We start from the raw sequence: 27,720 nt of genomic DNA, 5'->3' as shown, positions 1-27,720 counted from the left end.
ATCCAACATGGCCGATCCCTCGGCCGCCAAGGCTGTCGGCCTTGTGGACACCTGTCGATTCAACGCCCAGGATACCTCTGGCGGAGGAAAACATGGCCGCCTGTCGAGGGCCTCGTCATCGCCGCTGACGAGGCCGTGCTCTCTCTTCTTCTGGCTGGCTGGGGCCTAGGACAAATGCCGCCCGCGCTCTAGCGGAAGACCAAAATCCTCTGCGGAGAGGGGAGCCCTGAGCGGTTATAGCTTGAGGCTGGGTCAAAGCTAATAACGTCAACAACCTCGCGCGATGTGTTGACGTCGGCTGGCCCTCAAGGCCCCGCCACCAGACACAATTTTTTTATAGAAGAAAAACAGCAATTCGAACACGGTTCTAATCGCTGCCAATTCCATACCGTGGCGGTACAGGCTTTAGCAGCCCACCAGCCACTCGCCGGGCCGACCCACCTCATGGCGTCGGCCGGGCGGGGCACTGTTTCAACATGTCAAAAGCAAAGGACTGATGCTAACACGGAGCACCAGTGGTGGTTGTAAACAGCAACCTCCACTTTGGTGTGCACCATGAAGGGGTTAATGAATAAATGAACTAACACCACGAACATACTGTAGAATGGGCAAGCCCATGCACACAACGTTAAGGGGAGGCGGACCAGAGAGAACCAGTCCTGCATTCATTCATAATATTCACAACAGCACACCAGCCCTAGACCTCAGCCCATTTACCCATGAAGGTAAACAAAGCCCCCCCCGCACTACTCCCCCAGTAGACACCGATTGACCGTCAGCATGAATGGTTGAGAGGAGGGAAGACTGTAGCATAGACAGACATTCCCGTAGCAGAGAGACGGAACAAAAACGGTAGCCCCACTATAGCATAGCGTTCGACGCTAATGTGGACAGAAAACAGTCAGCTGAACCACAACACTGGCCGCCGCTAAATTCCATCCTGCAGCAGTATAGCTCTACTGCCACCCGCCGGGCCGACTCGCTCTCAAGCATCGGCTTCCGGGTGGGACACCGTCCAACCCCGCCGAGGCACAGGATCGATGCTACCTGGCTAGGCTACCTAGCCACGGCACACCCGCCCTGCACCCTGTTGTCAACCCATTTACCCGTAAAAGGGTAAAATAGGACTCAGCAAAACCCCCCACATTAGCTACCGACTGACCTTCATCAATGAACCGGTTAAGAGGAGGGAAAAGCGGCAACATCCCACGGCGGGGAACATTAGAACAGTGCCCAGCATTTCAGCATTAGCATTTAGCGTTAGCATTAGTGTTTAGCAGCACGCTCCAGGATCGCCTGGAACCCGTCCACTTCAGTGGAACGTTCACCAAACCATCCCGCCCCTGGCGCCGACACACAACTCGGTTGTGTAACGAAACAAACCAGCATTACTAACACTAGCATCAATGCCTGATGACACCGGGCCTACCTGTGTGCGAGCCGGCTCGATAGCCAACCCTCGCACGCTGTTCCTCGATCTGCTGCCACAAGACGAGGGAACATCAGAATAGACCCGACGTGTCGTTGGAACATACCTCGAAGATTCCAGGGGTAAGCAAATCTCCGTGAGCACTCAATATTATCTAAACTTTTCATATCACTAGTTGCATAGGGCGTCTTGCATCCGCTATGATGGAAACGAAAATAGAGGAAGGGTGAGTGGTGGCCATGCCCAGTACTATTATAGTACGGCAGTAGGGGCGGGGCCTGGCAGGTGCGGGGTGTATTTTTGGTTTATTCGTTGATGGAGTACACTAGGTACATGAGATGAGGTATATCTCGGTATGGCTTAAGAGCGGGACGCGATGCCAATACGAAATATAACCTTCTGTAGTGTGGTAGTGAAAGGTTAACTGCTTGTAGTGGTAGTGAAAGGGTTAACCTTCTGTAATGTGGTAGTGAAAGGTTAACCTTCTGTAGTTTGGCAGTGAAAGGTTAACCTTCTGTAGTGTGGTAGTGAAAGGTTAACCTTCTGTAGTGTGGTAGTGAAAGGGTTAACCTTCTGTAGTGTGGTAGTGAAAGGTTAACCTTCTGTAGTGTGGTAGTGAAAGGGTTAACCTTCTGTAATGTGGTAGTGAAAGGTTAACCTTCTGTAGTTTGGCAGTGAAAGGTTAACCTTCTGTAGTGTGGTAGTGAAAGGTTAACCTTCTGTAGTGTGGTAGTGAAAGGGTTAACCTGTAGTGTGGTAGTGAAAGGTTAACCTTCTGTAGTGTGGTAGTGAAAGGTTAACCTTCTGTAGTGTGGTAGTGAAAGAGTTAACCTTCTGTAGTGTGGTAGTGAAAGAGTTAACCTTCTGTAGTGTGGTAGTGAAAGGTTAACCTTCTGTAGTGTGGTAGTGAAAGGTTAACCTTCTGTAATGTGGTAGTGAAATGTTAACCTTCTGTAGTGTGGTAGTGAAAGGTTAACCCTCTAGTGTGGTAGTGAAAGGTTAACCTTTTGTAGTGGAAGTGAAAGCTTAACCCTATGTAGTGTGGTAGTGAAAGGTTAACCTTTTGTAGTGTGGTAGTGAACGGGTTAACCTTCTGTAGTGTGGTAGTGAAAGGGTTAACTGTCTGTAGTGTGGTAGTGAAAGGGTTAACCGTCTGTAGTGTGGTAGTGAAAGGGTTAACCGTCTGTAGTGTGGTAGTGAAAGGTTAACCGTCTGTAGTGTGGTAGTGAAAGGTTAAAGGGGAACTCCAACATTTTGGGAAATTAGCTTATTTAACATCTTCCCTGGAGTTAGACAAGAAGATACATACCTTTTTTGTCTCTGTGCGTGCATTTTAGCTTTGGGAATAGACGCTCCGTTAGCATAGCTTAGCTTCATCACTGGAAGTGAGGCAGGACAGTAGCCTTACAGTGCCTTACAGTGTATTGCAAGGTCTGACATTGACCAAATTTGATATGCATGACCTTGGTGGGCTCTAGGTCAACTCCTGAAAAGGGGGTCAATGTCAGACCTTGCAATCAAAAGTTAGGGGGCGCACTGAAATTATGGCAAGGGTTATTAGCCCCCTAACTTTTGATTGCAAAGTCTGACATTGACCCCCTTTTCAGGAGTTGACCTAGAGCCCACCAAGGTCATGCATATCAAGTTTGGTCAATGTCAGACCTTGCAATACACTGTAAGGCACTGTAAGGCTAGTGTCCTGCCTCACTTCCAGTGATGAAGCTAAGCTATGCTAACGGAGTGTCTATTCCCAAAGCTAAAATGCACGCACAGAGACAAAAAAGGTATGTATCTTCTTGTCTAACTCCAGGGAAGATGTTAAATAAGCTAATTTCCCAAAATGTTGGAGTTCCCCTTTAACCCTCTGTAGTGTGGTAGTGAAAGGTTAACCTTTTGTAGTGTGGTAGTGAAAGGTTAACCTTCTGTAGTGTGGTAGTGAAAGAGTTAACCTTCTGTAGTGTGGTAGTGAAAGGTTAACCTTCTGTAGTGTGGTAGTGAAAGGTTAACCTTCTGTAATGTGGTAGTGAAAGGTTAACCTTTTGTAGTGGAAGTGAAAGCTTAACCCTATGTAGTGTGGTAGTGAAAGGTTAACCTTTTGTAGTGTGGTAGTGAACGGGTTAACCTTCTGTAGTGTGGTAGTGAAAGGGTTAACTGTCTGTAGTGTGGTAGTGAAATGGTTAACCGTCTGTAGTGTGGTAGTGAAAGGGTTAACCGTCTGTAGTGTGGTAGTGAAAGGTTAACCGTCTGTAGTGTGGTAGTGAAAGGTTAACCCTCTGTAGTGTGGTAGTGAAAGGTTAACCCTCTGTAGTGTGGTAGTGAAAGGTTAACCTTCTGTAGTGTGGTAGTGAAAGGTTAACCCTCTGTAGTGTGGTAGTGAAAGGTTAACCTTCTGTAATGTGGTAGTGAAAGGTTAACCTTCTGTAATGTGGTAGTGAAAGTGTTAACCTTCTGTAGTGTGGTAGTGAAAGGGTTAACAGTCTAGTGTGGTAGTTAAAGGTTAACCGTCTTTAGTGTGGTAGTGAAAGGTTAACCTTCTGTAGTGTGGTAGTGAAAGGGTTAACCGTCTGTAGTGTGGTAGTGAAAGGTTAACCGTCTGTAGTGTGGTAGTGAAAGGTTAACCCTCTGTAGTGTGGTAGTGAAAGGGTTAACCTTCTTAGTGTGGTAGTGAAAGGGTTAAATTGCAGTAGAGGAGGACACACCACGAGGTCACCATGTGATTGAAAGCTACACGAGGTCACCATGAGGTCACGTGTGATTGAAAGCTACACAAGGTCACCATGAGGTCACTGTGTGATTGAAAGCTACACGAGGTCACCATGAGGTCACTGTGTGATTGAAAGCTACACGAGGTCCCATGAGGTCACCGTGTGATTGACAGGTCTCTTCCACAGGGACGGAGGATCCAGTGCCAAGGACCTGTCTGAGTGCGTAGAGCTGCTGCTGCAGCTGGAGGAGCCGGCGGAGGAGCTGTGTGACAAGTTCCTCCTCCATGCGCACTCCCGCCTCGAGGCGCACCTGCTGGGCCTGGAGGCGGAGATCAGACCCTGTCCGCCGGCCTCCGCGCCGAGCGCTCCGTCTCCCGCCCCCCCGGCCACCGGATCTCCCCTCCGCTCCTCCCCTCAGGCCGGCGCGTCGCCCAGCTCCAAGACCGACATCCTGGAGTTCATCGACCGGGGCTGCAACGAGTTCGTCAGCAACTTGTGCTTGGTCATCACCTCCTACCAGGAGCTGTTCGTCAACCACGCTCAGCCGGAGGAGCTGGCGTCCAAGAACATCCCTCAGATGGCCAGCGGCAAGCTACACGTGTTCGTGGACGAGCTGACCGTCCGCTACTTCTCCCTGGTGGAGCGGCGGATACAGGAGGAGCGGGGCGTGGCGGACAACTCCCTGCTGGTGCGCGCGCTGGACCGCTTCCACCGCAGACTGCAGGCCGTGGCCAAGCTGCTACCGGGCTCCACTGTGCTGCACCAGGGCACGGAGATTGTGACGCGCGCCGCCCGCGAGCGCCTGAGGCAGTACCTGGCCGCGCTGCAGAGCTTCTACCTGGACAGTCTGACGGACGTGAGGCAGGCGCTGGCTGCTCCCCGGCTGGCAGGAGCCTCGGCCGGTCTGTACCCTGACTACCCTGATATTTTATATTATGAAAACAACATTCAAATGTCTTTTGTTTTTGCCGTCAGAAACGTGTTGTTTACTCGTATATTCTGATTCATTGACAACCCTGTGTGTCATAGGCGGTCCAGCCTCGGTCAGAGACTCTCCTACAAGCCTTCCTGACCTCCTCTCCTCCCTGTCCGCCTCCATCCTCAACCAGATCAAGTCGGTACTGGCATCAGTACATCTCTTCACAGCCAAGGACATCACCTTCTCCAACAAGCCTTACTTCAAGGTGAGCAGTGATAAAGATTAGGGGCCAGAACCAGCCATGCTAGCTCTCATCGTCCATGATATCCACACCAGCGTTTCCGTTAGCCGGTAATTACCGGTATTTGACCGGCAAAATCTGTTGAAGTCCGACATATTTAATCTCTCCGGTCATAATGTCCGGTGAAAATAATTCCCTCTAAACACAATTAGATTATTTGAATTGTATTAAAATAGGCTAAAATTAAATAGCCTATGTGATGAACGAAACAAACAATCATTACATTTGTTTCATCGTTGCTTCACCAAACAGCCGGTCTAATAATGACATCCTGTTGTCAGCGCGAGCTGGCTGCTGATATATTTGCGAGAAGCATCCATCTGCCGGCCGGCAGGGTGCAGTACTCCAATTCAGCCATTGGCAATTCAGCTGTTGGGTGGGGGCGCTGCTGAGCGGTTTCCAGACCGGACCTAAAAACACTGCTGCTCCATGCTTCACGTAAATATATCAGCAGCCAGCTCGCGCTGACAACAGGATGTCATTATTAGACCGGCTGCTTGGTGAAGCAACGATGAAACAAATGATTGTTTCGTTCATCGCATAGGCTATTTAATTTTAGCCTATTTTAATACAATTCAAATAATCTAATTGTGTTTAGAGGGAATTATTTTCACAGGACATTATGACCAGCACCAAGTCGTTGGGAGGTGGAGATATACATCACGCAAACCCACGATAATGTTGCCGTCTCTCTCTGCCAAATTTCTCAGTTCTTCGCTTGATATAATTAATACAAATGTCCAATATAACGGAATTCGTTCATAAAAATGTGATTATAACAGACTGCTGTTTATTAAGGTCGGGCAGACTGCCCACCGACACCTCAAGTCGGCAGCAGCACGAAGTCTCGAGGGACTTATTTTATTTGGAATATATTAATGACATTTAATGACATTTAATTATGTCAATTCCTGACATAAAGTCTTGCTCCATGGACATAACGATGCACAGCAATATACCTGATGCTTAACTAGGGCTGTCGCGGTATGACATTTTCCCACCGTTGTTGTGTGTGTGGCTAATCACAGCCGGATGCGGTGGTACCGCACTTAAAAAAAAAACGTCTTTAATTTTTTTTAATATACCTGTATATATTTTTTTATTATTATTAACACTTTGATTGCCAGCGACGTGTTATGCCGTCTTATCATGCCCCCCGTTGAGTGCCGACGACGCAAATTGTCGTTTTTATTTTATTTATTCGCAATCTGAATTCATATTTCATCAACCGAGTCTCCCGTTGGTACAGCCCCTCTAGGAGCTCAGATGGGAAAATACCGCCCCCTATCGTCTATCCCTGTGTAACTGCAGGCCATTCGATTAGACTGGTGGATCTGTGTGGGGGGAGCCAACTGGCTCCATTATGCTGGCGAGGGATCTGATGATGAGGGAAGTGATCGCGAGTTGGAAAGCAGCATGGAATATATATTTACAGCAGCCAATAATCAATCAATAAACGCGATCGATATTTGGAATGGCGATCAGTAATTGGAATAATCTTTTTGGAGAACATCTGATCTAAGGTAAAGAGTATGTTACCAGTTTTAGGATAATCAGAGCTGTATTCACTGAGATAACAGCGTGTCCCGTATGTGTATGTGTGTGTGTGATGTTGAGGAAATGAGAGAATCGATTTCTCAGCTCGCTTCTATAGCGTGCATAAGCACATATACTATTGATTAGGGCTGCAACGATTAGTCGACATAATCGACGTCAAAAAAATCGTCGACGAGGAATTGTTGCGTCGATTAGTCATTAAAAAAAATTATTATTATTTTTTCCTAATTGCAGTAGAGGATTCTAGTGTATTTGAGAATATTCCAATAAATGACGTTTATGAGGGAATCTTTCGATTTTCCGAAATTTTTTGAGAGAACGATAGCTTTTCGAAATGCTATAAAAAGGATATGAACAGATTTAAAAAAAAAAAAAAAAAAAATATATATCTGTTTCGACAATGTTGACTGCAAACAAGTCATTGATGAGCCACGGGCAGATTAGACACATAATTTAAAACATAAGATTATGCGAGTATATACGTATGATGGGGAGGAGACTGTACATTAGGAGGGGGTGGGTGGGTGGGAGAGGAATATACATACAGATTTATATGGAATTCGTTAATCTATCTAGCGATTGGGTTAACTGAGAGCCAGATTGCTTAGAGGAGTACTGTACTGTACATAGAGCGGTAATGCTCAGATTGCTCATTGAGTCATGACTATAAATGCAAAACGTAATTGTCGTATTTATTATCATTATAATTATTTAATTCAGATGATAGAAACAGTCCGTCTGTAGAATCGACTTGAAGAAGCAATCACCATTTGTTCAGGGGGGTTGATATATTGTTATTTTGATATAAACTCCATTGCAGAGATGGTTATTAAGACAGCATTCATTACTCTGATAAAAATAATTTGGTGACCGACAGCTTGAAGTTTATCATGATGATATGGTAACGTTATTTGAGGAAGCTCTTGGTACCCAAAACTCCTGTATCCAATAATAATAATAACAAATATATCTGATAGACGGGTAGACGGGACCCGTACTGTATTGTACCCATTCTGCAATCGGTTAATAAAGTTTTCAATCAATCTCATAACTTCCTCTTGTGGGCGTGGCTGGTGGTGACAACTTTTCTGAGCCAATGGGCGCTTTGCGCAACGATAGCAAGTCGTTTCCCATCATGGATTTGCGTGGAGCAGTCGGGTGAGAGGTACTGTGGCGCCTGGCTCTGAAGGCTGTGCGTGGCTCGCTCCCGTGAGATTTCCGCGGCTCGCCTCGTCAGATTTCCATAGCAAGTCGGGACAACATTATAACAGTCATGCAACGCGCTTGGCAAGGCCGTAGTAAAACCTGCGCAGATCTGCGTCCGCCTCGCCAATCTCGAACACGCCTAACGTTAACGAAGTGAGCGTAGGGGTTAGGGAAACGTTGATGTAGTCAGAGTGTAGCAGGGACGGTAGACTTGATTTTCGCGTAACGTTAGCCAAATAACATTGAGCAAGTTACATAACCGGCACTTCGGCCCGGGAGTTAGGAGAACGCTCCCCTGTACTCTACTACGTTCAGATTAACCCATTCTCCGCCAATCACGTGTTAAGGCGGGTTTCTCCGCCATGCGTTGTCTGCCAATCACGCCGTAAGGCGTGTTTGAGATCAATATTTCATATTTTCGTCATGGTATTCATATTTCATCCACGGAGTCTTGGCTGATGCTGTCTGAGCCAGCACAACTCTGCAACGCTTCAATACTGCCACCTGGTGGCCGATCGGCGAGTTGCCCATACTACATAAATCATTTAACGTCGGTCATTGAATTATAAACGCCCCCCCCCCCCCCCCCCCCGTTCACCCGCAGATGATCAGTCATGACGTTTAGGACCATGTACAGTTGAAATTTTTTATATAGCATGGATCGGTATCAAACTGCATTTGATAATCTAATATATGCATTTATGCCTATATCTCACGTTCTATGAAATACTGCAGAAAACGATAAAAACATATTTATACTCTGGACGGTATTTTAGTATGAATGTGTGAATGAAAAAGTAAAACGTTCCTACATCCTGAACGATAGATAATTGATGTTGAATGGGCCATAGTAATGTCAATTTAGCAATACAATTTAAAAAGTTATAGCCCTGCAAAGAAGGTGAACATCTCCATAGACAAATAGCGCTGGCCGAGGATGGTTTAGGATGATCAAAGTGGTGGCAGAGAATGGGTTAATACAGGAAAAGGTATACATTGGGGGCTCGAGTCCGGGATATGAAAATAAATCCCGATTTCATCTGTGAGTTGTAAACTGTATGGAAACGTGAAGTTAGCTCATGCTACTGGAAAACAGACGCCTCGTCATTAAATTAACTGAGTTAAAAATGATGACGCCCCTTTTATTTTAGCGTGGATGTTGCGGTTGTCTGTTCTCCATCCGCGGGTGCCTTGACACACCGCGGGGATGCGGTTACTGCGACAGCCCTATGCTTAACACTTTCAGCGCCAGAGGGCGCTGTGTACCGTGTGGTAAGAAGGCCACCGCTTTAAAGTATACGGATACATGGCAGTGTTTGCATGGCTCAAACTATATTAAATATCATAGCTATGGATATAATACTATTGCCCATTTGACATCGAGTATATATCATTAAATTTGTGATTTTCTTTCTTCCATCCATACATTCCTGTTTTATACCGTGGTGCATATGAGTATAGTTTTAGAGTAATTCTGTCTTATCCCAGGAAACGCCGCTATGCAGCGTTTAGTGCATTTCACTCAAAACCGTGCCGTTTCTCGCCTGTATCAACAATCAATCTGAAATCAACGCTGTATTATCTGTATTATGTTTCATCATGAATGCAGGAAAGGGTGGTGGGGGGGGGGGGGGTCGTTTTTCCATGCTTTGATCGCCACCAACGGAATACGTTACACACATTACACACATGCGGTCGGATCGCTGTGAATGGATTCTTGGATCAATGCAAGATTGATACCATATAGCCCTTACCTTGACTAGGATGTACTCCCAAAAAATATTCCAATTATCTGATCGCCATTCCAAGTATTGATGTTGATCGTGTTGCCAACATAATCCACCAAAGAACATGAACCGGGAGTGCTTGATTCTCCTCAATCCATGCATTATAAACGCTTGTCCTGCCCGACAAGGAAAACCCGGACCGGACGTTTTAGATCGACGCACAGCCCAAGCCAGAGAGTTTCCAAGGATGTGCAATACCGGTGGCAGGCGGCGGTATTGGACGTTTGCGATCTCAGACCCATTCCCAATGATATCATCAGGCTCCCTCGATGGATTATGAATGGAAATAGCGAATAAAAGAAATAACGACCAAAACCCGACTATACTCGGGTCTGGCGCCGAAAGTTCGGCAAGTTAACCCGACTATACTCTGGTCCGGCGCTGAAAGTGTTAATGCTGATCGTCAGTCAAAACAGTCAGTTAGCATTTGTAATAATTACTTTACCTCCACTCTGTGTGCAGCAGCTCTCTCTGCTCATGGAACAGCATCTCTGTATCAATAGTCCATGAGCGCTGCGCAAAGTGGGCAACATGATGTTTGGAAATGCACAAACACGAACCGCCGTCTTTATATTTTTTGATACCGCTATAAGCTAACAAACATTCTGCTGTAGCGTTAAGTGTACTATCCATGCTCGACAGCTTCCAGCTTCTTGCAACAACTCACGCCTCGCAGGGTTTCAGAGCAAGATTTCTGTTTCATTGGCACAACGAGCACTTTTGGTGGACGGGTAAAAATCAAGCACCCTCAAAAACGAAGAAACAAAGAAGTTCCAGGCATTCTTAACACTTTAACTGCCGGAAGACGCTTTTAGGCGTCCTTCCCCGCCATGCTCAAGTTGCCGAAGACGCCGTAACTCGTCTTTGATATCAATATTTCAAAAATCTGTGATCGGAATCATATTTCCTTTCCGGGGCCCTGAGACACAAGTGTGATCTCCTCTCAATCCTCTAGCGGTTCAAGACCGCCATCTGGTGGCCGATCGGCAGATCGAAAAAACGGATGTTACCTTTAACCCGGTAGGACTCACTCCATATGGGGTCCGGGCACTCGCTAGTGTTAGAGAGACTCAGTCTTCACACAGTGAACATCGATCGCTGCAAATAACTCGAAAAAAACAACATGATTTGGACGTATATATTATTATACAACCTGGAAATGGACCGGATATTTCTATATCCCATAATAGGAAAATGTCTGTTCCACGCTCATCGCCCAACGGCGCGAGGAAGATACGGTAAGATTCAGCGTTATTTTTCAATGTGTACGATACTAACTGCTATGATGAACATTTGACCCACATTAGATGAATGGTATAACGCTGCCCACGGAATTATAAACGCCCCCTCGGCCATCCGGTCAACATCAGATTACGTGTAGTAACTTCCAGAAGTCCGTCCAGTTGGATTCTTTTATATCGCGCCGATTGCTATCAAACTGTATTTGATCATCAATATAATGCATTTGGGGCTATAAATCACGTTCTGGAGAAAGCTGCAGAAAGAGATGAAAACATACTTATACTTTAGATCATATTTTACTATGAATATGTGAATGAAAAAGTTTAACGTTCATACACCCTGAACAATACATATAGGACATTGAATGGGCCCTAATAATGGCAATTTAGCAATAGAATTAAAAAAGTTATAGCCCTGCAAAGAAGGGGAACTTCTACATAGACAAATAGAGCTGGCAACCTATGGTATATCATGAATTTAGCCTTAGGCAATCTAAGTGTTAATGTATAAAAAAGCTTTAATTAGTCGCTTAGTTCATAATTATTAGAACAATTAAAAAACGCCAACATGTTTCGGCCTCTCTATCGGCCTTAAAAAAACAGCTTGAGTTCAGTTGAAACAGCGACTACTTGAATGATCGATTACTCACGTCCACCCCTTGTGCTGAGCAGGGTAACTGGTGACTGACAGGGCAACTGGTGATGATACATGGGTCATGGGGGACAGCATCACAGGCGAGGGCCGGGCCCAGCACCGCTCCTCGGTATCTGGTGTCTCTAAAGTTCCGTTCCTACCTCTTCAGGGAGAGTTCTGCAGCCGAGGTGTCCGCGAGAGTCTGGTGGTGAGCTTCATCCAGTTCGTGTGCCAGTCCTCTCGGCAGTTCTGCGAGAGTGCCGGTGACAAGGGCGGGTCGACGCCGCCGGCCCTCCTGCTGCTGCTGTCTCGCCTCTGCTTGGACTACGACACCTCCACCATCTCCTACATCCTCACGCTCACGGACGAACAGTTCCTCGTGCAGGTACAGTACCGAGTTGCAAGCGCAATCCTACAAACTTTGATGTGCAGTGAAAGTGAAGTTAAAAAACATCATTTGGAGACTAACATTTTAACATTCTGTTATGAGCTCTTGTGGCCTACATCTTCCTAGCTTGCAGTAGACATGTTCCCTCATCTTCCTAGCTTGCAGTAGACATGTTCCCTCATCTTCCTAGCTTGCAGTAGACATGTTCCTACATCTTCCTAGCTTGCAGTAGACATGTTCCTACATCTTCCTAGCTTGCAGTAGACATGTTCCTACATCTTCCTAGCTTGCAGTAGACATGTTCCCTCATCTTCCTAGCTTGCAGTAGACATGTTCCCTCATCTTCCTAGCTTGCAGTAGACATGTTCCCTCATCTTCCTAGCTTGCAGTAGACATGTTCCTACATCTTCCTAGCTTGCAGTAGACATGTTCCTACATCTTCCTAGCTTGCAGTAGACATGTTCCTACATCTTCCTAGCTTGCAGTAGACATGTTCCTACATCTTCCTAGCTTGCAGTAGATATGTTCCTTCATCTTCCTAGCTTGCAGTAGACATGTTCCTACATCTTCCTAGCTTGCAGTAGACATGTTCCTACATCTTCCTAGCTTGCAGTAGACATGTTCCTACATCTTCCTAGCTTGCAGTAGACATGTTCCTACATCTTCCTAGCTTGCAGTAGACATGTTCCTACATCTTCCTAGCTTGCAGTAGACATGTTCCTACATCTTCGTAGCTCTTTTAGACATGTGGCCTGATCGTGTTCCAAAAGAACGTGATGTGATGTTCTGTTCTCTGTTCCTCAGCACCACAGTCCCGTAACGCCAGTCACTGCGTTATGTGCTGAAGCCAGAGAGGCGGCGCAGAAACTGCTGAACCATTACGTCAAGGTAGGTCAGCCCACGGCATTACAGGTTCTATCTACATACGTTAACGTATATTGTTCAGTTCTAACTAGGGCTTGGACTTTATCGCATTATTTTCGATTAACTACAGAAAGAATTAAAAGTAAAAAAAATGTATGCATTTAATCGCATGATGATTTTTCTTTATTGTGTACGAATGGTTTTTCTTTTTATTATTATTATCTTTTCCCCCCTCCTTTTTTCCGATTTTTCTCCCATCCCACTGTTAGTCGTTATGCCAATTCCCAACCCCCTTCCTGGTTGTTGCGCGCACCCCCCCGGAGACTGTCGCATGCTTTCCTCCGACACATGTGCAGCCAGCCGGCAGCCAGCCTGGCAGCGCAGATTCTCACCAGGAGAGTGTAACGTGTGGAAGGTCACACTACCTTTCTCCAGATCCTACCCTCGCTCTGCAGGCGCCCCGACCGAACTGTAGGGGTCGCTGTCCACAACGCCCAGGACCCACCCACGGCTTCCCTCCCCCTAACTCAGCCAAACGAGTTAGTATAGCGATCAGCCCAAGCCAAGGCAATGCTGACTCTCCGGGAGTCGAGACCGCAGCCTCTTGCATTGGTGACGAGCACAATCTCCGCTACGCCACCTGACCGCACTGTGTACGAATGTTACCTTTCAAAGGAGACCAGACACATGCATGTGCTATAAGTATAAAGTATAATAAATCGCAAATAACTTTTTTTCTTAGTCTGGTTTGTTCATAAAAAAAATGTTTATTAAAAAAGAGAAATTGAGATCAATCAAGATATTTTTTTTTTAAATGGTCAACTGTTCTGGAATGTACTTGAAAGGACTGCGTTTTACTTTTTTTTTTTAAACTTTATTTTTTAGCGTTTATCGCTTTTCTGGTCAAGCATGACCGACAGAAACAGGTTGAAATGGGATGTAGAGCAGGGGAAGACATTCTGAGAAATGACGGCGGGTCCGGGAATCGAACTCGTGTCCCCCAGATCCGTGACGAGCACGGTTTTCCCCGACGCAGAAATAGCGCCGAGATATGCGGTGAGCTACGGGAGCTCCCCTGCGTTTTACTTTTACCTCGAAAGTGCTTGAGTTTACAAAAGCTCCTTTGCGCTATATATATATTATTCCTAAAATTGCTGTACTTTGTTAAAAATTGCATTGATCTGTTGGACTGTGTAGTAGCTAATACAGAATTTTGTTGCTTAAACGTATGTATAATGTATATTCATTGATTCACTCGTATACCAAAATTCATTTGAATTGAAAAAATTTGCTTTTCGCATCAAATATTGATATGCGATTAAAATGTGATTAATTTCGATTAATTAACTATAAAGTCTCGAATTAATTTGATAAAAAATGTTAACCGAGTCCCACCACTAGTTCTAACATGGGCCTAACGTGTTGCAGGTCCAAGGCCTGATCATCTCCCAGATGCTGAGGAAGAGCGTGGAGACCCGTGACTGGGTCAACACCATCGAGCCGCGCAACGTCCGCGCCGTGATGAAGAGGGTCGTGGAGGACACCACCTCCATCGACGTGCAGGTGACCCTGAGCGTTTTCCGGTTCCAACTAGCAGAGTGGTCAGTAGGGCTGTACCGAATAGTTCGAAGCTTCGAAGCTTCATTCATAACGTTGACATTCGAATTCTAAATCAACATTCAAATTCTATTTTTATTTTATTTTATTTTTTAAATAGATTTTTTTGTATCTATTCATTCTGTTTAAACCAATGGGGGTTTTCTTCACAGTTGCAGATAAAGATTAGGCTACACTAATATTATAGTATTATACTATTATAGTATATGACTCGTCATAAAAATAAAACATTTATCATAAATGATGTAGCCTATCTGCATCCGCTTGGCACTCAGTGCTCCATCAAGACGTCACCATCACTTTCGTACCAACCGTGCCCTTATTGGATTATTTATGTTGATGAAACTGACAAGTTATATTCATTAAAGAAATTTGATTTAATAAAAAAAAAACTGATTTAATCAGATTAATCACTTTATACAAATTGAGGATTTTCCTTTTTATTATTATTTATTTTTATGATTATGTCATAAAATATGACGACAGACATAAACAAAAATTACATTCGGTACAGCCCTAGTGGTCAGTCTCCTTATTAGACTGGCTCTGGTGTCATAATAATAATAATAATAATAATTTCTTAGATTTATATAGTGCCTTTCAGGAAACCCAAGGCGCTTAACAGAAGAAAGGGACAAACTAAAGAGAAGGAAATCAGAGGGACAATTGGGTAAATGAGGGAAGTCAGGCAGAGTCATTAATACATTTGGTGAACATTCGAGTAGTGATTTGAAGGAGTCCAGGGATGTAGGGATGTCTGGAGGGAGGGAGTTCCAGAGGGTGGGGGCGACAACAGAGAAGGCTCTGGGACCGACAGTGTGCAGGTTGGTGGTGAGGATGGAGAGGAGACCCGAGTCAGAGGACCACAGCCTCCGGGGCTGGATGTAGCGATGGAGGAGGTCAGCTAGGTACCGGGGGGCAAGGGAGTGAAGGGATTTATAGGTGATGAGGAGTATCTTAAAGTTGATGTGGGACTTGACTGGAAGCTAGTGGAGGAGGGTGGGAGGGATTAAACTCGTTAAACTAGCTACAGTGGCACTCAACACTTGATGAACATTGTTACTCAGCTGATAGAGTTGTGCCCTTCCTGATGACTTGTCGTACAGAACTTGTAAGTCGCTTTGGATAAAAGCGTCAGCTAAATGACTAAATGTAAATGGTCCGTTTCCTCATTAGACTGTCTCTGGTGTCCTGGGTAACAGTACTGTATATTTGCATATCGTATATGTCACAAATGTAACTACTATATACCTGTATGTCATGTATGTCCCTATGTCATAATTGTCATGTATGTTGTGTATGTCATAAATGTCATGATGTCATGTATGTTCTATATGTCATAAATGTCATTATGAATTGAAAATGGGGAACCCTGATGTAAACAAGACAAACGTCTTTCTCTGGTCTGCATCCCCTTGCAACTCATTGACTGCCACGCTGTTTTCCCATCTTTACTCCCTGGCGCCAGCATTATTGACAATTTTCACGATGTTTGTGGACCTATCGTATATTCTATATTATAGCTATGGAGACAATAGTATGGCACATTTGACAGGCACTATTTATAGTTCAACAGGGACAAACCAGTTCATTTCTACATACGTTCGCTTGTGCGCTGTTCCACAATTGGCGGCCAATAACTGAGTATACTCGTTGTTGGCGGGGAATGAGTTAACAATTGTGTGTATTGAGCCGTACTGTATTGTACCTAGGGCTGTCCCCGACAAAGGATTTGGATGGTCGACTATGATTGGCCAAAATGTCCCGTTAGTCGACTATTATACTACTATAAAAAAAAGTATAATATTTTTACATATATTTTTTTTTACATTTTTTGAATTTTTTTTTCATTCCATTTGGGCTGTGGGGGGTGCTTAATGTCTGAAGGAGTCGACTGAAGGCTTCTAGTTTTCTGCAAAAGCATGCAATTGGTCCACTGATGAATACATCTTGATATTTGTCTAGTTTAGTGTGTTCATTAGATGGGTGAAATCCTCTTTCAGTGCCTCTGTGCCTGTTTTCGTAGGCAGTTAGCCTCTGGTATGCGTGCCATTAGCGTTAGCCACGCTTCTATGCCTTTTCTTTTGGAAAGAATGATAAAAAAATAAAAATATTATATATATTTTTTTTATAATTTTTTTTTTTACTATTCGACTAAGAGGTTGGTTAGTCGACTACGGCTCCTTTCGACCGATTAGTCGACTAATCGATTAATAGGGGTCAGCCCTAATTGTACCCATTCTGCAATCTGTTAATAAAGTTTTCATTCATTCATTCCTGGTCGCTGTGTCCTGCAGGTGGGTCTTCTCTACGAGGAGGGCGTGAGGAAAGCTCACAGCAGTGACTCCAGCAAGAGGACGTTCTCTGTGTACAGCAGCTCCAGACAGCAACCGCGCTACGCAGCCAGCTACACCCCCAGGTGAGCTGTTACACTCACTGTTACTGGAAACTAACCTGTTACACTCACTGGAAACTAACCTGTTACACTCACTCTGTTACTGGAAACTAACCTGTTACACTCACTCTGTTACTGGAAACTAACCTCTTACACTCACTCAGTTACAGTGGAAACTAACCTGTTACACTCACTCTGTTACCTGAAACTAACCTGTTACACTCACTCTGTTACTGGAAACTAACCTCTTACACTCACTCAGTTACTGGAAACTAACCTGTTACACTCACTCTGTTACTGGAAACTAACCTTTTACACTCAACTCTGTTACTGGAAACTAACCTGTTACACCCACTGTTACTGGAAACTAACCTCTTACACTCACTCAGTTACAGTGGAAACTAACCTCTTACACTCACTCTGTTACTGGAAACTAACCTTTTACACTCAACTCTGTTACTGGAAACTAACCTGTTACACTCACTCTGTTACTGGAAACTAACCTTTTACACTCAACTCTGTTACTGGAAACTAACCTGTTACACTCACTCTGTTACTGGAAACTAACCTGTTACACTCACTCTGTTACTGGAAACTAACCTGTTACACTCAACTCTGTTACTGGAAACTAACCTGTTACACTCACTCTGTTACCTGAAACTAACCTGTTTTACACTCACTCTGTTACTGGAAACTAACCTGTTACACTCACTCTGTTACTGGAAACTAACCTGTTACACTCACTCTGTTACTGGAGCCTTAACACTTTCAGTGCCACCAGGGGGCGCACGATTTAGTGCTTGAATGCCACCATCGGCGCCAATGTGAACGTTAATATCGCCTAATCTATGTTTTAAATTATGGCTATGTGTCTAATCTGCCCGTCGCTTATGAAATAATCATTTTCCAGTCAATGTTGTCAAGGCAGATTGGTTTTTTATCGCTTCACTTCCGTTTGATAGCATTTTGAAAAGCACCCGTTTTCAGGTGAAAAACAGCCCATTCTGTGATAATCGCCTTTTACTGGAATATTCCAGAACGTTGATATTTGTCAGCCTATTTATGAATCGTTTTCAAATAAACGCTAGATGATCGATAGTATATGTGCATGCACGCACGTTCGAGGCGCGCGCTGATAATAGCTGCTTTCATTTCCTCATGGATTTTACAGTGAAACAGCTGGAGCACATATCACAAAAAAGCTTATATCTTCATGAAAACGAGTCTGATAATCCTAACACTGATAACATAGATTCCTTACCTGACATCAGATGGTATCCAACTGGTATATTCCAATTCCTGATCACCATTCGAAAAAATCGATAAGTGTATAGATCTAACGTGTATACAGTAGAACTCATGATCCGCGGGGCTCAGAGCCCCCTGAATGAACTCTGGTACTCCGGCTGCATGGGTGAGAAGTGAAATGTGGACTGGAATATTTTTTCCCCTTATCCATTTTCATTGAGTCCACTCCAAAAGGGTTATTTACCATCTGGGAGACTATAGGGGGCGCTTTTTTCACATCTGATTGCCGGCGGCCCCTGGGTAGGCTAGGGTAGGCTTGCGTGATGCAATATGATTTCAGATCGATAAAAAAAAAAAGATTCCGAGAATTCTCATGAGTGGCTTTCAACGTCACAATCGTAAACCCGAGATTAGCCGTGAGTGGCAGTCAAAGTGCCTTTACTGTGACTTGACTCCATGATGTTTGTGCTGTACTCCTTTTTGGAGTGTATGCGAATGCAGTAGCCTATGCTTTTTTATGTCTTGATTTGTGTTGATTATATGGTACAACACTGCCCCCTTGTGGATAATGATTATATGGTACAACACTGCCCCTTGTGGATCATGTAGGATACTGTAGTAGGATACTAACCCTCTTGTGTCTTTTGGACAGTGCCCCCATGGACACTAACCTGCTGAGCAACATACACAAGCTCTTCTCTGAGAGGATCGACATCTTCAGCTCTGTGGAGTTCAACAAGGTCAGTCCAGTCAGCCAGCCGAGAGTTAATTGAGCCGAGAGTTAATTGAGCCAAGAGTTAATTGAGCCAAGAGTTAATTGAATTAAAGAGTTGGAAAGTGTCAAATTTATAGTCATCAAAATTATGAAAATGAAAAGAAGTTCCATGCCTTTAATTTCCCCTGCGGACTCACTGGTACCATAACCATAACCTCTCTGTCTGTCTGTCTGTCTGTCTGTCTGTCTGTCTGTCTGTCTGTCTGTGTCTCTGTCTCTGTCTCTGTCTCTGTCTCTATCTCTATCTCTATCTCTATCTCTCTCGGTCTCTTTCTCTGTCTGTCTCTGTCTCTCTCTCTTTCTCTGTCTGTCTCTGTCTCTCTGTCTGTCTCCGTCTCTCTGTCTGTCTTTCTGTCTGTCTCTCTCTCTCTCACTGTCTCTCTGTCTCTCTGTCTCTTTCTCTGTCTGTCTCTGTCTCTTTCTCTGTCTGTCTCTTTCTCCGTCTGTCTCCGTCTCTCTGTCTGTCTCGCTGTCTCTCTCTCTCGCTCTGTCTGTCTCTCTCTGTCTCTCCCTCTCTCTCTGTCTGTCTCCCTCTCTCTCTCTCTGTCTCTCTATCTCTCTGCTCTCTCTCTGTCTCTCTGCTCTCTCCTCTCTCTGTCTCTCTCTGCTCTCTCTCTCTCTCTGTCTCTCTATCTCTCTGCTCTCTCTCTGTCTCTGCTCTCTCCTCTCTCTGTCTCTCTCTGTCTCTCTCTCTCTCTCTCTCTATCTCTCTCTGTCTCTCTGCTCTCTCCTCTCTCTGTCTCTCTCTGCTCTCTCTCTCTCTCTCTCTCTCTCTCTCTCTCTCTCTCTCTCAGGTGTCGGTGTTGACAGGGATCATTAAGATCAGTCTGAAGACCTTCCTGGAGTGCGTGCGTCTGCGTACGTTCGGTCGCTACGGCCTGCAGCAGATCCAGGTGGACTGCCACTACCTGCAGATGTACCTGTGGCGCTTCGTGTCGGACGAGAACCTGGTCCACTTCCTATTGGACGAGATCGTGGGCAGCACCGCCCACCGCTGCCTGGACCCCGCCCCCATGGAGCAGAGTGTCATCGAGGTCATCTGTGAGAGGGGTTGAGTCTCAGGCTACAGTGCTTTCTGAATTGAGGAGGATCAATGAATGAAACTTTGTTTAAAAAGGTCTCGTCATCATAGTACACTTCACCAAAAAACAATGCTGATTTATTTTGCACATAATCTCCCATATACCGGTATCCAAAAACTAAAATGTTTATTTGACAGTTATTGAGTAATTATTATTTTATTTAAGTTATTAATTACAGCTCCATGAAATGATGTAGATACAACTAAAAAAGTGCAACACCTTGTCTTATAGGGACTGATACCTTATCATTTCATTGTGTGAGATTATGTTCAAAATAAATCGAGCATTTCTTTTGGTGAAGTGCCCCTTTAGGTCTAACAGCAAAACATGCTGCAGGTTTTGATCCCATGTGGTTTAGATCTCATGTGCTGCAGGTTTAGATCCCATGTGCTGCAGGTTTAGATCCCATGTGGTTTAGATCTCATGTGCTGCAGGTTTAGATCCCATGTGGTTTAGATCTCATGTGCTGCAGGTTTAGATCCCATGTGCTGCAGGTTTAGATCTCATGTGCTGCAGGTTTAGATCCCATGTGGTTTAGATCTCATGTGCTGCAGGTTTAGATCCCATGTGGTTTAGATCCCATGTGCTGCAGGTTTAGATCCCATGTGCTGCAGGTTTAGATCCCATGTGCTGCAGTCCTGCAGCTGTTGATCGTGGAACACATATCTATTTAATGCACCTTCCAGACGGGATCCAGTAGATCTTCCAGACGGGATCCAGTCGCTATAAACTGCTGGGTTCAGATCCTGACTCTCCTTGGTTTGCAGACGTGCTTCTAGATATTATTTATGACCATGTTGCAAGGAAAGGCTCAAGGGGTCAAGGGCACAATTATCTCTGCTTGTGAAACATGGCTGTGATTTCAATGTTGATAACTGAAGTAGGGATGGGCATGAGTAATCCATTACTCCAGTACTGTATATAGTATATGCATTCACTACTCCAGTACTCAAACGTGAGTAATCCATTACTCCAGTACTCACGTTTCAACTGAACTCCAGTGGTTTTTGAGGGTGCTCGATTTAAATTTAAAAAAAAATGGTTACCACAAAAAGTGCTTGTTTGTACCAATGAAACACGGAACTTACTTTTAAATCCTGTGAGGCGTGAGTTGTTGCAGGAAGTTGGAAGCTCTGGAGCATGGATGGTACACTTTAACATTACCGTGAAAAGCTTAGCGCTGTCTAAGATCAAATCAGCGGTTTGTGTTTGTGCATTTAAAAATTGTGCCAAACATCATGTCGCCCACTTTGGGCAGCGCTCATAGACTATTGATACAGAGATGCTGTTCCATGAGCAGCGAGACCTGCTGCAGACAGAGTGGAGGTGTACCCTAGTTCCCAACAGTCACGAAATACACTCTAAATACAACTCCAAATCGTTCCTGTAAACATGGTGTGACCTGTGTATTTACCACGTGGAGAAATAAAAATGTTAAATGAGACATTTTCGTTTTCTAAGCAGATATTTTTTTTGTCAAACCACTGCTGCCTGGGCGCAGTGATTTCACGCATCACCTCAAAAGCCCTGTTGTAACTTCTGTCAATAAAACCAATGTGACTAGTAGCTAGAGACGGGACGCGCTTTCATTGAGTGAAGTGGATATCATCAGATAGACTAGCTAATAGTATCTAGATAAATCACAACTTTACAATCATGTCTGTGTATTGTAAAGAGTTGTGATAATAGACAATCGAAGCCAGGGTTTAATTTCTTTCCAACTAAAGATCTGGACCGGATGAAGCTATGGCTACTTGCTCTGAACGTAGATCCCAACACACCAACAGAAATAATCAAGAACCAGCGTGTTTGGTCAGAGCATTTTGCACAAGATGACAATTGTGAAAAAATTTAACTTAGAACCTGAACCATGAGACTTTTTCTGAAGGATACGGCCATCCCATCCATCGGCATCGCACAGAGAGGAGAAAGTGAAACACTGCCAACCATGACTGTGGTAAGTGTTGTGTTATGTTTTTAGATGGAAGGCTAATATTGTGAGACTTGATGAATCGGACATAACTTTGCTGGACTATCCTAGTAAATCCTCAGCGGTCCCTGCATCCCCTTTGAGGGCTGTGTTCGTGCATTTAGGTGGGAGACACTCGGTGATGGTAATTCCTAGTAGTTGAATGTAAAGTTGTTATTTATCAAGATACTATTAGCTAGTCTATCTGATGATATCCACTTCACTCAATGAAAGCATGTCCTGTCTCTAGCTACTAGTCACATTGGTTTTATTGACAGAAGTTACAACAGGGCTTTTGAGGTGATGCGTGAAATCACTGCGCCCAGGCAGCAGTGGTTCGGTAAAAAATGTCGTATGTGTCTGCTTAGAAATGTCTAATTTAAAATGTGTATTTCTCTTGTATTTGTGGTTAATACACAGGTCACACCATGTTTACAGGAAAGTGGAGTTGTATTTGGAGTGTATTTTGTGACTGTTGGGAACTAGGCTACACTGGCACACCAACTTCCAGTGAATGACGCTAAGCTAGGCTAACGGAGCGTCTGTTCCCTAAGCCTAATGCATGCACGGAGAAGAAAAGGGTATGTATCTGCTTGTCTAACTCCAGAGTAGATGGCAAACAAGCTAATATCCCAAAACGTTGGCGTGTTCCTTTAAGTAAAAACAGAATTATATGTTAAAGTTTTTGCCTATCCCTACCTCAAATGTATCATGTATTAATTATCAAGTCATAGCAGTGATGTCATTTCCCTTACTGGAGAAAACAGCCTTGGTGGTTGCTATCGTTACCAGTTCATTCTCTATGGAGAGGCGCCTCAGCGTGATGTCACAGAGTGGGCGGGGCTTGTCGTGTCTCGGTTGGTAAAGATAGCGGTAAATATCAATTTTCCACCAACTGTCACATCGTTGGACAAAGATATTTCAAAACTTGTCCTTGAGTTTTATTCTCCTTAAGGAGCCGTGGAGGATGGTATGACTGAATGTGCTTCTGCAGGGGAATATAACTGTATTGTTCATACACACATCTTCTATGTATATAAAGTCATAAAGAGGGGGGCGGGTTGTTATCTGACGAAAGACTGCATTGATCTGCTGTCTGAATGTCAGTCTCTCTCTGTCGTTAATCTCATTCCAATCAGCTGGAGTTCTTATCTCCTGTGTTCAGCGCTTCTTCTTATTTTCTACGCTAATCTTTTGCACAGTTAAATTATGTTTATAGTAATGTGTGCAATATGACGTGTACAATAATATATATAAATTAATCTTTACGAATGTTTTCCCGTGTTCTTCATTTGTTCTTATGAAGCTGTTTTACAAGACAAGTCCTGAGTTTAAGGGTTACCTCTGACAACACTAAGAAGTCCTGAGTTTAAGGGTTACCTCTGACTACAATAATGCAAACTATCACACATACAAATACACACATAACCAAATGTATTTACTAGTAATCTGTTTTTAATGTTCTTGTAATTGTAATAATCTTGTAATCATAGTAAGCATAACTACCCACCTTTAGTCTACCCATAACGTACAATAGTGCTGTGTATATATATATATACAGGTATGGGCAGGGTAATAGTAGAAAGACAAACATAGCGCAATACAATCAGATCTGAATATAAAAATGAGAGATTGTCCTGTAGCCCATCCCAGCCTTGTGCAGGTCTACAATTTTGTCCCTGATGTCCTTAGACAGCTCTTTGGTCTTTCCCATTGTTGAGCGGTTGGAGTCTGATTGATTAAGTGTGTGGAGAGGTGTCTTTTATACAGGTAACGAGTTCAAACGGGTGCAGTTAATACAGGTAATGAGTGTAGAATACGAGTTTTTTTTTTTTTTAAATATCTTTTTCCCCCTCCGATTTTCTCCCATCCCAATGTTAGTCGTTATGCCAATTCCCAATCCCCTTCCTGGTCGCTGCGCACTTACCCCCCACAGTCAGATCATCTGGGAGAGTGGAGGCTATCACGTGCTTCCTCCGACACACGTCCAGCCAATCAACCGCTTCTTTTCACCTGGCAGCGCGGATATTCTCCGAGAGGGCGTAGCGTGGAAGGATCACACTATCCCACTCAGGTCCCATCCGCGCTTAGCAGGCGCCCCGACCGAACTGTAGGAGTCGCTGTTTACAACGACCCGGACCCACCCCGCCAGCTTCTCCCACCCTCTAATACTGCCAATTGTATTACGGCCAGCCAAGCTGGTGACAACCCCGGAGCTGTGAGCTGGATTCGAACACGCAATCTCCGCTACGCCACCTAACCGCTCGAATACGAGTGCTTCTTAAAGAAAAACGAACAGGTCTGAGAGCCGGAATTCTTACTGGTTGGTAGGTGATCAAATACTTATTTCATGCAATAAAATGCTAATTAATTACTTAAAAATCATACAATAAGATTTTCTGGATTTTTGTTTTAGATTTCACCTCCACACAGTGAAGTGTACCTATGATAAAGACCTCTACATGTTTTGTAAGTGGGCAAACCTGCAAAATCTGTAGTGTATCAAATACTTGTTCTCCCCACTGTATATATATGTATATTCTGATCATATGTTTCATAATCATCTACTATCCCCTCCATCTACAATATACTCAAATGTTTAAAAACCTTGTTTATTTTTTGTGGAAGAATTTGTAGAATAAGTTGGAATAAAATAAATTTGAGGTCACTAAATACTTAAACTATACATTTATTTTGCACATAATCTTACACGCATCAAAAACTTGTTTTTAACACACATTTTTAGTTGGACAGTTATCCAGAGTAAATGAGTTCAGTCATCCGGGACATTGAATCCTTGTGTTAATTACAGCTCCATGAAATTATGTAAAGTAAAAAATAGCAACACCTTGTCTTATAGGGAACTGTTGGCTTTCATTTCATTGAGCTGTAATTAACACAACGCGAGATTCAATGTCCCTGATGACATCACTGGTGGCTCATTTACTGTCAATAACTGACTAAATGAACATGTGCAAAACTGTTTAGCGTTTCTGGGTGTGTGGAATACCCCCTTTAAGTAATTCTGGACCAATTATTAATTATGTCTCATGTGGGTCAATCTACATATCCATGGCAATGAAAAGGTTCAAGACTTTAGATTAGCATAGATTATATTTTAAGATGTCATTATCCAGCACAAGTACAGTACAACGGAAATAAGTTTGGCATCCAACCAGAGTGCAAATGTAACCGTAAAGTGCAACAGTAATGCATACAATGTACAGGTGATTAAACTGGGTATAAAATATATAAATTAGTACTACTGAGCTAATAGTGCTAATCAGATGTATGTACACTAGAGTTTTAGTATAATATGTACAGTGATACAAAATTTGATATATATATATTTTTTTAAATATATGTACAGTGATATACAGGTATAAAGACACTATGGTAGTAAGTAGTCATACTGGCCAGCAGCATAACTAGTAAGACTAGATAAGGGATATATACAGATACTGTACACAGTAAATCTTGCAGTGTCAAATTAACACTATTCCCGAGTGTATTTGGTCTCACTCAGAATTGGTGTTAAATTGACTCTTATTTTTCACAAGCAAGAAGACAATACAAACATGCATTGACAAGACAAACTAAGACAAAAATAATAATAATAATAACAAGGGGGGGGGGGGGGGGTTGCAGAGTGTTGCAAAGGTTCAGTAGTACACAAACATTCAAGAAGGTGATCTAATAAAGTTCCAGGGACCTTGAAGGCCATCAGGCCTATCACTCTATTGAAGAGATAGCGCAGCCTGTTCCATTGATAGCAAGTCCATGAAGTCCTTGCGCCAGTTCTCCAAACTGAAGCAGTTTGGTTTGCGTTCTTTCCAGTTAATTAAAATAATTGTTTTAGTTAAATTGACTCTTGCTCTTGTGTAAGAGTTAACTTGATTGATTGATTGATTGAAAAGTTTATTAACAGATTGCAGAATGGGTACAGTACAGCTCAATACATACAATTGTTAAGAGGATGCAGACCTGAGAAAGACTTTCGTCTTGTTTCCATCAGGGTCCCCCATTTTCAATTCATCATATGACACACATGACATACAGATAGACAGTACTGCTACATCTATACATTTATGACATACCAGATTTTCAAATACAGTACTGTTTGTGAAACTAAAAAAATCCAGAAGAAGAGTATATACATTTGACATAGAAACTGTGCATTGGGGAGGTTGGGTAGGTGGGGTGGGGCTGTACATTGGAGGTGGGGGGGGGGGGGGGGGGGGGGGGGTTGGGTAGGGGGGGGGACACTGTACATTGGAATACTGACATACATTTGACATGGAAACTGTACATTGGAGGAGGTTGGGTAGGTGTGGTGGGGTTGGGTGGGGCTGTACATTGGAATACTGACAAAGCCATGCTTGGTCTTTATTGTACAACTGGGTTAGGACATTTGTAGGGGCCAGTTTTGAATTGCAGTCTCCCGTAGGTGTTCTTTGAGTGTTTTTGAAGGTGGGTAGTGATTTACATTCCTTTACAGCTTTGGGTAGGGCGTTCCACATTGTTGTGGCATAATTGCGAAACGTGTTTAGTCCCTTGTTTGAGCCGAATCTGGGTTTTACATGATTTGTGGAGCTCCCTCTGGTGTTGTGATCGTGGTATTCACTGACCTTTGGGAAGTATTTTGACATGTACATGGGTACCTTGGTCGTGTAGTGTATCTTGTAGACCAGGCCCATTGCAAGTTGCTGTACTCTGTCGTCTACTCTAAGCCATCCTAGGTTGGCAAAGTGTGCATGGGTGAGGTGGGTTCTAGGAGTCAGGTCAAGCAGTAGTCTGACTAGTTTGTTTTGAGATGTTTGTAATTTGGTTCTTAGTGCCTTTGAGGTGCTTTGGTACCATGAGGTGCAAGCATAGTCGTAGTACCCTTGAATGAGTGCTCCTGCCAGAGTCTTCAGGGTATTCTTGTTTACCAGGGAGGAGATCCGGTACAAGAATCGAGTTCGTTGATTGACTTTTTTTATTACATTGGATGCCATTTTTTCACAGGAAAGATTAGCCTCTAGGATGGAACCCAGGTAGGTAATTTCATCTTTCCTTGTGACAATATTGTCACCCACTGTAACTGAGAAGCCGTCTGTTTTGCTGAGTTTGTTATTTGAACCGAAGAGAATGGACTCTGTTTTGCCCATGTGTAACCATAGTTTGTTGTCGGCGAGCCATATGCAGATTTTGCCTAGTTCCGAGCTGAGGGTTTTTTCAACCTGTAACTTGTTCTTGTCAGAGACCAGCAGGGCTGAGTCGTCCGCAAACAGGAACAAGTTGCAGTCACAAGCTGACGACATGTCATTTGCATAAATTAGGAACAGTAGTGGTCCTAGTATGCTTCCTTAACTCTAAATAGAGTAAAAACTTAACATATGAACTTATATGATAAGATATGTACTGACAGAAGAGGATAGATATATATACGATTACGATAAGAATACGAATATATATATACGGTATATAATACACAGCATTATTGTAGATGCTATCATAATAGTGTAGCTCTTCCCGCCGGAAGCCCCGCCCCTCCGAGGTGACGGCGTGTCGTCGTCGCCTTATCTGCTCTCCGATTGGCCGAAGCCTCTCCTCTCCACGCT

The 27,720-nt window shown here is 43.8% G+C and overlaps 1 protein-coding gene and 1 pseudogene across 5 annotated transcripts in view; both read left to right on the top strand.

Annotated features, from left to right (window-relative positions):
• vps51 (VPS51 subunit of GARP complex) overlaps positions 1-21,687 on the top strand; it is a 31,757-nt gene extending 10,070 nt beyond the window's left edge. For 3 of the 4 annotated variants that reach the window (XM_084320143.1, XM_084320145.1, XM_084320144.1), the window contains exons 5-12: positions 4,321-5,036; positions 5,164-5,318; positions 11,949-12,164; positions 12,972-13,055; positions 14,460-14,594; positions 16,946-17,067; positions 18,944-19,031; positions 19,861-21,687. In XM_084320143.1, coding sequence (XP_084176269.1) covers positions 4,321-5,036; positions 5,164-5,318; positions 11,949-12,164; positions 12,972-13,055; positions 14,460-14,594; positions 16,946-17,067; positions 18,944-19,031; positions 19,861-20,121 — 1,777 coding nt within the window. In that variant the 3' untranslated portion in view covers positions 20,122-21,687. The remainder of the gene's footprint in view (positions 1-4,320; positions 5,037-5,163; positions 5,319-11,948; positions 12,165-12,971; positions 13,056-14,459; positions 14,595-16,945; positions 17,068-18,943; positions 19,032-19,860) is intronic. The other variant, XR_014620010.1, reaches the window with a different exon arrangement.
• LOC311233335 (sodium/calcium exchanger 1-like) overlaps positions 1-27,720 on the top strand; it is a 194,989-nt pseudogene that overhangs the window by 24,093 nt on the left and 143,176 nt on the right. The window lies entirely within an intron of this gene.

This window comes from Notolepis coatsorum (assembly GCF_963971535.1).
Source record: "Notolepis coatsorum genome assembly, chromosome: 8".
Classification (NCBI taxonomy): Eukaryota; Metazoa; Chordata; class Actinopteri; order Aulopiformes; family Paralepididae; genus Notolepis; species Notolepis coatsorum.
Note: the sequence above shows the minus strand (reverse complement) of the source record. Positions and strands in the feature narration are given on the sequence as shown.